The sequence below is a fragment of the Wyeomyia smithii genome, chromosome 3 (assembly GCF_029784165.1).
Source record: "Wyeomyia smithii strain HCP4-BCI-WySm-NY-G18 chromosome 3, ASM2978416v1, whole genome shotgun sequence".
Taxonomy (NCBI): Eukaryota; Metazoa; Arthropoda; class Insecta; order Diptera; family Culicidae; genus Wyeomyia; species Wyeomyia smithii.
In genome coordinates this window covers 245831679-245841910 of record NC_073696.1, presented here as the reverse complement: position 1 = coordinate 245841910, position 10232 = coordinate 245831679, and the positions used below count along the sequence as shown (strand labels likewise).

The 10232-nt window shown below is 37.3% G+C and overlaps 1 protein-coding gene across 1 annotated transcript; it reads left to right on the top strand.

The window, feature by feature from the left end:
- Positions 1-8186: 8186 nt before the first annotated feature.
- On the top strand, positions 8187-10014 carry LOC129727949 (15-hydroxyprostaglandin dehydrogenase [NAD(+)]-like). The gene is made up of 4 exons (XM_055686257.1): positions 8187-8705; positions 8772-8895; positions 8958-9387; positions 9448-10014. Exons 1-4 carry the CDS (start codon positions 8613-8615, stop codon positions 9560-9562), a joined length of 762 nt encoding a protein of 253 aa, XP_055542232.1. The 5' UTR covers positions 8187-8612; the 3' UTR covers positions 9563-10014.
- Positions 10015-10232: the final 218 nt, after the last annotated feature.

Here is a 10232-nt window from a genome sequence, read left to right as displayed (position 1 = left end):
AAAATCGGCCATCAATGAGAACGTGGTCAATTTGATTTGTTGTACGGTGGTCAGGTGATCTCCAGGTGGCTTTGTGGATACCTTTGCGTGGAAAGAAGGTGCTTCTAATCACTAGGCCTCGGGAAGCTGCGAAGTTGATGCATCGTTGGCCGTTGTCGTTCGTGTCGGTGTGTAGGCTTTGAGGCCCTATCACCGGTCTATACATCGCTTCCCTACCAACCTGGGCGTTCATATCCCCGATGACGATTTTGATGTCCCGTGACGAGCAGCCGTCGTATGTTGCCTTCAACTGCGCGTAGAACGATTCCTTCTTGTCGTCAGGTCTACCTTCGTGCGGGCAGTGCACGTTGATGATGCTGTAGTTGAAGAAACGACCTTGAATCCTCAACAGACACATCCTCTCGTTGATCGCCTTCCAATTGATCACGCTATCCTGCATTCTGCCTATTACACAAAAACCCGTTCCCAGCTCGTTGGTAGCTCCACCGCTCTGATAGAACTGGACCTTGCCACCACGGACTTTCCACACTTTCTCACCTTTGCGACAGATCTCCTGCAGAGCCACGATGCCGAATTTGCGGGGTTCTAGCTGCTCGAGCAGCACCCTGTCTCCGTTCTTTGTTCAGCCGCCCGCTCCGGGTCAGACGCTGTTATGAGCCGCCCCTAACCTGGGAAACAGACGCTCAGAAAGGCTGAGCTTTCCTCCGAGGAGGTCAGCCCACCTCCCCCTTCCCTGGCAGCATTCGACCAAGGTCCCACCACGGGTTAGTTACCATGATCTTCGCTTGGTTACTCGTATCCCGGCTGGTACCACGGGGAGGTAGGGATAGGAGTTGCTGGGCAGGATGCTATGGACCACGATGGGGTCTATTTTATGCCAACTAGTACGGGTTGTACTGCAGGTACGCTCTGCCCAGCCGTTACACTGTCGAATTAGCCTTAGAGCACTTTTTTCCGCTTCTTGTTGAACGGAGTTGGAAGTAGGTGAAGTGTTGCCATGCTAAATGCCAACACGAGTGGTCGGGCGAGATTATTGCCGTAGGTAAATAAACAGCCGTAAGTAGAGCTGTTCATTAACCTATGGCAAAAATCTCGCCCGATCGCTCGCGTTGGCGTTCAGCCTGGCAGAGGTCTAAGGCTTTTGATGTAGTACTTCTCATAGCTCCACAAATCGATGCGCAGGACAATCTTTGGATTTTACCAAGCTTAGAATATGTTCATATCTGTCTATTTTTGGTGAATTTCTGGCAGGGGATTCTAGTAGCTCCTCTTGCATGTTGAATAACCTGAATAAATTTGATGTTTGTTTCTGGTTCTCGGGATTTTATCCGATTTCCCAGATCGGATTGAGGATCCCTTCCCTACTTTCTTTTTTCCCTTGTAGAAGACTGAACCACTGCGACCATTGTTTGATCTATTGTGGCCCTTCCCTGCTTACCCTCACTGTTATGTGACTTCTCGGGGGGGTTGGGCTCGCCTTTTTGCTCAAGTCTGGGCTTATCTATATCCCGTCCAATAACATTGCGAGGCTCCTGTCTAATTTATTTCTCGCGTTCCAATTCAAGTCTATTTTCTCCTCGACTTTGCCTAGCTTGTCAGATACTATTCTTGCTTCGCGTTAGGGCACTTTTCTCCTAAGCCACTGGTTGACCCTAAATTTCTTGACGAAGATTTGCCCAAATTTGAAGTTTACCTTAATTCTCCATTCAGTAATTTTGCGCATAAATGCATCGTCCACTGACAGAACTAGCTCAGCGTGTTCTCCAGGCGTCAGTATTGATTCGTTTTGGATCTCTACCAGGTCCAGAATCGTTATGGTATCATTAGTTTCGCTCTTAGTGAAGAATACGGAGATTATTTCTGATTTTAGGATGTTTTTTTTTTCATCCACCACCATCAGTACCAGTATTTCCCAGGGTTTGAGAGTCGGTTGTCCTAGCATCCGATCCATAAAGCCCGACTTTAATTTCAGGTTCACAAAGTTCGGTTTCAATTGCTCTTTTCTTTGTTCCATAATTTTACCTGGGATGGACTGCTGTAGCAATTCTAAGCTAGTTGAAGAGAGATGCTCGGTTCTAGGGTAGTTTCTTGGGAGAATTAATACCTTGATATTTTTCAGCGTTTCACTGTAGGTTGGAGGACAATTAGTTCTGGCAGCTGGTTCTTTCGAACACCATGGCCCTGTTCTTATTGCCTCTAACCTTGTATTAACCGGATAACGACTATAAGTAGGGTGTTGGTACTTCCTTTCCTTTTTTGAAATAGGAATTCCATCGCTGTTGTTGGTTGTGTCAAGCAGTCTCGAAGTTTTAGTAGTTTCTGATTGGCCAGCCCTGTAGAATTAATTTTTTGATCATTTTTTCCAGCTCAACAAATGTAGTTTGGTCTTTTCCAATCATCTCGGGCCTTGCACGCTTCTTTGTCCCGTACTTGTACTTTATTTATTGCACTCGGAATGGAATGGTGCTCAGCCTGTTGAGTCTGACACTGTTAGTTGGGTTCTCACAGGTAATTTCCTCTCCATTGCCTGATTCCACTTGCACCGGGGAGTTAAGTATAGACGACGCGCATGACGAGTGGCTTTTTAACTGCTTCAATTCGTCTTCGATCTCACCAATTTTCAGTTTTTCCGAAAAGTTTAACATTTCCTCTTATGTTTTTTCTGAACCAAAAATATAAAATCATTTTATTATTAACGCTACACTTGTACGCATCCATGTGGACTTACTGTCTACTAACTAATTTTCGTACACTGGTTTTTTTCTTTGCTTATAGCGACACCAGCGGCATTACTGCCTACTAAGCAAAATTTCAAAATAATCGTTATTTTTCTGGAGAATGAAATCGTCATCGAGTGGAACGTCTGCTTGTCTGTGCTTTGGGATTATGTTTTGTCTATTTGATTCCTTGAATTCCTTTTAAAGGTCTTCAAAAACGTTAAAGAGGACTAGAAGACACTTGAAGAAAATTACCCCATTTTAAAGTGCTTGAAAAACGCCCTCGAAAACTAGAAAAATATATGGTATAACTAATCTCAAATTTACTTTGAATTGTATGGATAAAATTTTCCAGTACTAGAGAAACGGAAAAAGAAAATGACCTCAAATTAAACTTGAAATCGTTGCTCATAACAGATTCTTGCTAGAAGAGAATTAAAATGATCGGAGATCAAACTTGAAATCACAAAAAAAACTTTGAAAAGCTGAGAACACCAAACCAAGCCAACAAGGTACAGATCACAAGTTAGGTTAGAATCACGTATGTGACCTTGAAAAAGATAAAAAACCTCTGAAAATACAAAACTATTTTTCTTCTTCTTCTGGTCAGAAAAAGCAATAGAGCGTCGCGCACACTTATTGTATGTTGTTTTCGTTTTAAACTGACTCTTGCTGTTTGCTAGAGAGTAGTGAACAAACCAAATTATGTGACACTTTATGTGTTGTACTGTGCTGTGAATTAAGTTATACAGTAATCACCCGATTATATCTGTACCCGATTTTATCTACCCCCGATTTTATCACATTTTCACCCGATTTTATCATCATAAAACATTTCATTAACTGATTTTCTATTACGCTTCAATATTTAAGATATTTTTCATAATTCTGTGTATCATTCTGGATGCAGTTTACATTAAAAATTCAACCGATGCACAATGTTACATTTTGCTATTATCGTGCGAATAATTGAATAGTGATACAAATGTTTATTATTACCGTATAATATGTTCGGAGAAGTTTAAAAATATTTGAAAACGCATCTTTTGATGTAGAAAGCTGGGTGATCAATCCTCATAAAAGTGAGATAGAATATTTACTTTTTCATTATATAAAGATAGACGCTTGGTGTCTTAGGCAAAGTATTAGGTGATCTCAAAACAAGAAACTCTACAAAAGACATCATGTTTCTATCTCTTACATATTGCAAGCAACATAAAGTTTTTTATGAGAAGGCATTAAAAATCATTATTTACATTTTAAGATTTTTCTGGTTGCAATATGTGAGCGATATCAGAATGCTGTCTTCGGCAAAGTTTAGTGTTGTGAGAACATCTAATATTTTACTTATGGTACTGCGCTACAAAAAAGCAAGTAATTCTCTTTACCAATTCAAACAAAAACATGAACGAATAAAAAACTTAATTGTAATTTATTTGCAACTTTACATCGATTTTTTTAGGTTTTTTATTTTTTTAGGCTCGTTCAGAAAAGTTTTAGGCAACTGAATTATCTATCTAAAACCTAAATTAATCCACCTAGCGGTCAGACTCAGCCTTTCTCATTCAAACTTATTATTTGTAAAAATAGATTTACATGAATGCTTAAATCCAATAAAGGTATATTCAATCTTTGGGTTCCAAAATATTGATATTGTAATTGAAGTATAAAATATGAAGTTTGACGTAATGTTAGTGCTCAAGAAATAGCGAATTTCGAACAATTTAATCACGAGCGATACCGGGAACGTTCAAATAGTACAATACCACATTTAAATCATGTAGAGGCCATATATATTGATCAAAGCAGGTATAGTTTTGAATAGTCTTTGAATTTCTTTTCTTTCCAAAACTTTTGAATCACTTATCAAATTATTATGAAGTTTGTTATTTGTAAGTTTGAGAGATGACTCGTTCGTATGACACTAGTTATGTTCAAATAAGTCATGTAATCTTCGAGATAATAGACTTTCGTTGTTTTATTAACATTTTAATACATAACGGTTGCTTAAGCTCGATTATAATCAAATGAAATGGGAACGTGTAGGGCAGCCAAACTTTGAAACCACGTGTTCAATCATAATTCATCAGTTAACACTTAACTAGCCCGTTCATCTGATATCAATATTGTTCAAATCGGTTGTGTAGTTTCTAAGATGATGAAGTTTCGTGATTTTCACATTTCGATACATTACAGACGAAGTTACAGTCCGATTACAGTAAAATTCAATAGGGTGTTATGAGACAGCTAGACCTTTCATTTGACACTAATTTTGTGGAAATCGGTTCAAGCATCTCTGAGAAAAGTGAGTAAGTTTATGTAGTCTTCGGAATATGTTTCTTTTCATTGCTTGGTTTCACATTTTTAAACATAACAGGCAACGTAATAATAAAAAAAAAATCAATGGGGTCTTATGGGGCAACAAGGACTTCCAAATGGCACTGATTTTATGAAAACGGTCCATCCATCTCTGAGAAACATGAGTGAGATTAAATAGTCTCCAGAAAACGTTTCTTTCCCTAACTTCTGAACCACAAGTTCAATCTTCATACAATTCAAAAGTCAAGGGTTTTCGGGGAACCCGTTGATTTGAAATTAATTTTGTTCAAATCGGTTGTGTAGTTTCTGAGATAATAAAATTCACATGATTATGATCAGATAATGATTTTCACATTTTGATACATGGTGCCTAAACTAAAAATCCGATTACAATGAAGTTCAATAGGGTGTTATGAGGCCACTAGACCTTTCATTATCAACTAATTTCGTGAAAACTTGTCTAGCCATTTCTGAGAAAAGTAAGTGAGTTTAAGGAGTTTTTGATATATGCTTTGCCTTTATAACGTGATTTGACATTTTTATAAATAACGGACAAAGTTACAAACCGATTACAATGAAATTCAATAGCAACCTATGGGACAACTTGGCCTTTCATTCGAGACTAGTTTTGTGAAAATCGGTCCAGCCATCTCTGAGAAAAGTGAGTGAGTTTAAACAACCTCTGGAAAACATTTCTTCACATAACTTTTGAACCATATGTTTAATCTTTATGAAATTTATAAGTTAAGAGTTCTGAAGATAGCTTAAGCTTAGCTTAGTTTTGTTAAAATCGGTTATGTAGTTTATGAGATATAGATGTTTCGTGATTTTTACATTTTGATACATAACCTCTAAACCAAAAGTCCGATTACAATGAAATTCAAAAGCAACTCATGGGGTAACTACACCTTTTATTTGCAATTAATTTCATGGAAATCGGTCCAGCCATATCTGAGAAAAGTGAGTGAGAAAAAAAGTTGCACATACACACACACACACACGCACACATACACACATACACACATACATACATACATACAGAAAATGCTCAGCTCGTCGAACTAAGTCGAGTGATATACGACATTCGACCCTCTGGAGCACTTTATCACCTTTAGTTTTTTCGGTGATTGCTATACCTTTCTAGGAGAAAGGCAAAGAGGTGCACATACACACATACACACCCACACACACACACATATACACCTATACATGCATACATACAGAGAACGCTCAATTCGTCGAACTGAGTTGAGTAGTATATGACATTCGACCATTTGGATCACTTTTCTACCTTTTAATTACCCAGTGATTGTTAGGAAAATGTCAACATGTTTACTTTCATTATGCGATTTCACATTTTTATGAACAACGAACAAAATTACAATCCGATTACAGTGAAATTCAATAGCAACCTATTGCGCAACTAGAGCTTTCATTTGACACTAATTTTGTGAAAATCGGTTCAGCCATCTCTGAGAAAAATGAGTGAGTTTAAACAACCTCAGGATAACTTTTCTTTACATAACTTTTGAACCACATGTTCAATCATTACGAAATTTAAAATTTAAGGGTTTTGGAGACAGCCCGATCATTTGAAACCAGTTTTATTGAAATCGGTTAGGTGGTTTCTGAGATATTGATGTTTCGTAATTTTTACATTTTGATACATAACCTCTAAACTAAAAATCTGATTACAATGAAATTCAATAGCAACCTATGGTGCAACTAGACCATTCATTTGCGAATAATTTCATGAAAATCGGTCCAGCCATCTCTGAGAAAAGTGAGTGAGAAAAAAAAGTTGCACATACACACACATACATACATACATACAGAAAATGCTCAGTTCGTCGAAAGGGGTCGAGTGGTATATGACATTCGGCCATTGTGACCACTTTTATACCTTCGGGTTTTCCAGTGATTGCTATACCTTTCTAGGAGAAAGGCAAAAATGTTTTAAAAAATTAGTGATGATCGATTTTTTATAGACACTTTTTGTTTTTGAAATTTTTTTTTCAGTACAGGATCTCAAATTGAATTTTTTAAATATTTTTTACGAAAGCTCAGACAGTTTTCTCAAATTCATCTCTTGACAACTTTTCTCTATCTTTTGTCATTATTCAGATACATCGATTTATGAAAAAACAACTGCAGCTTTTTTCATATGTTTGTACAGTTAAATTTTCCAAAAAAAATTAAAATCGCTGATTTTACGTATTTAGTTATTGATTTAACATCTTCAATAAAAAAAAAATAAAATTTTAAAAATTTCCCGATTTTATCACTTTCCCTATTTTATCACGCCAAAAATCATTAGGGTGAGATATAATCCGGTGATCAATGTATTTAAAATTTTCCGTAAAAAAAACAATGTAATTCTCGTAGATATATACTAACTTTCAAGCTAGCGGTGGCAAAAAATTTTTCGCGACAGTATTTTTTTTCCTCATTTACGATCCGATTCACAATGTGTCAGGTGCATACTCCATATTTGAAATAGTAAAAACCTAAAGCTAGCAGAAAAGTAGCTGCGAAAAAAGAAACGATACTAAAAATCGAAAATTTATCTTAAAACATTTTTGACGAAAACAGACAATCAAAACAAAAAAATAATTCTTAACATTAAACGCAAAACATGTAATGCATTCGAAGATTAAAACAGTGGCTGAAAAATATTTCCACATAAGACATAAGATAAAATCAGCAAACTTAGGTACCTAATCGAACAGACAGAAACGCTCCTGAAGACCAGAAAAAAATTAAGTACTAAAATGATACTGCATCAGGCAGATTATAACATAAAATACATTTTCTGTGATTTAGATTGCAATTAGATGCTCAACTATTCACAACATGAGTGTTCAAGCCCTTGAACTTGGATGTTTTCCTCTCAGTAGCTCTCAGAGCCTCTTTAAAAATCTGTCGTTACAAGTATAAGCACACAACAGGGTTTTCTTTCTCTCTTGCTTAAATTTTCATAATCTACATCACCTAGAATCCTTTTCCATGAAATTGCTTGCATTTCCTTTTCGCCACATGAGTGCTGTGTAGGCTGGTCATGTGTGTGTGTAAGGACGAATTATGCGAGTGAGAGTGGAAATGTGTTGCTTCCGCAATTGACGTTTGCTTCACGCGTGAAAAGCTTTCTTGACAGGAGCTACCAGAGGGTGGAGCATGTGCTTGGGGGGGTTCGCGTTTTGCAGGCTAGCAGACAGACAGATAGACAGTGTATATACACAAGGCCAACGAAGGTGTCATGGGCGTAAAATTCTAGCGTTTAAGGAAGAAAAGTGTTTGTAGCAAAATTCTGTGGAAAAACCTTTTAATTTTTCAACAAAAAGTCGTTGGGTTTGTTTCCTCTTTTGTAATATACAGGATATTATCATTCGGGTTATTGAACTGCACGCTAACAGCAACGAAGTTGATGTAATTTACTAAGCGTAAACTATTATTGATTGCACACCCATGCATAAAGGTGAATGAAAATCCTGCAAGTTCATTCCCATTTGGTGACTGTGTAAAGTTTAAAACCATCCTACGAACATTGGCAAGAAACTGTTAGCACAGAACGGCACGATGGATTTGAAACACAAAGTAGCATTAGTCACGGGAGCAGCAACAGGCCTGGGACGAGCCTTCTGTGAGGAACTTTTAAAGTATGGCGCAAAGGTACCTAGTTATATTAGTGTTTCCTGTTTGGGTGCAGCTTGCATGACTAAAGTTGACAAATTATAGGTGTCAATATGCGACTTGGACTCGGATGCAGGCGAATTGACGGCCAAAGAGCTGGAGCATGAATTTGGAGCTAATCGTGTCCTATTTTGTCACTGTGATGTGACTGATTATGTTCAGTTCGAAGGTGTGTAACATGAGATTAAACATAAATTTGCATGTTCATTTTTTTTCATGTTTGCTTTATAGAGGCATTTCAATACACAAAAACCATATTCAACGATATCGATATAGTAATTAATAATGCAGAGATTATGAACGATAAATTCTGGGAGCTAGAGGTTGATGTAAACCTCAATGGGGCAATACGTGGAACGTTACTTGCGCAGCAATTCATGAGCAAGGATAAGGGTGGAAAAGGTGGAGTAGTTGTAAATATTGGCTCCGCCGTGAGTGTGAAGCCACAGCTTTCCACCCCTATCTATACTGCAACCAAACATGCCATCCTTGGTCTAACGAAATCGTGTGGCGATCCGTACCATTATAATATAAACGGCATTAGAACATTCGCATATTGTCCGGGGCCAATCGAGAACTCGTTCTCTCATAATAAGCGTTTCAGCTCCCCTGCGCATGAAAAAGCATGGAAACTGGACATGTCTGGTTTTCAATTTCAAAAGTATGACTACTGTATCGATTGAATGACTGTTTGTATTACAATATATTTCTGTATTCACAGGCTGGAACACGTAGCGCGAGAGCTCATCCCTCTGCTGAAAAATGCAGCAACTGGTTCAATTTGGCTTGTAAGCAATGGAAAACCTCCTAAGGAGATAACTTACAGTAGCATTTAAGTCCAGGTCCACTGCTATCCAAACCAAATTTCTACACTTTAATAAAATTACCATTAGCTATGGAATAATCGTCACACATCGTAAGGAACGTCATCAAAGCTGAATCTTATTTACCGTAATGCATTTAACTAAACAGAAAATCTACTCGCAGAGATGCACACTACCAACAAGAACTCAATATGTCTCCTAAATAGTATGTAATAATGGCTTGCTTTTTATGCTATACACACTCTTTGAGTATCATTGGAATGAAAAAGAGAATCAATTTTGTAAAACATTGTTGATTTATAGACATCAAATATCACTAGCACACGATATCCATGAAAAGCAAAACACTGCAATGACAGAAAGAAATATATTTATATACATGCCAAAGCCACGCAAGATTGGAATCATTATTATCGCTTTTGATAAGTACTGCAATAAATTAATTAAAACAAAACAACATTGAATAATAGAAAACTTTTTGTTCTTGATTCAACTGACTGCCCAGATCCACATTCAACCATGGAATGTCTTGTTACGACCTTAATTCCCTCAGTTATAGTTCTCTGATTAATGGAAGCCGCTGAAAAACTTCTGAATATTATCACAGCTTCGAACAGAACATTAAATTTTCGATGTAGAAGTTTTAGTTACGAACTTTCTTTCAAAAAACAAAAATTTGCTG

What these genes read in the sequence shown, in the direction of transcription:
- LOC129727949 (XM_055686257.1), top strand. Translation starts at nt 8,613, where the DNA reads ATGGATTTGAAACACAAAGTAGCATTAGTCACGGGAGCAGCAACAGGC. An exon ending in TTTTAAAGTATGGCGCAAAG is followed by an intron (nt 8,706 to 8,771) that starts GTACCTAGTTAT and finishes GACAAATTATAG; the next exon opens with GTGTCAATATGCGACTTGGA. An exon ending in TCTGGTTTTCAATTTCAAAA is followed by an intron (nt 9,388 to 9,447) that starts GTATGACTACTG and finishes CTGTATTCACAG; the next exon opens with GCTGGAACACGTAGCGCGAG.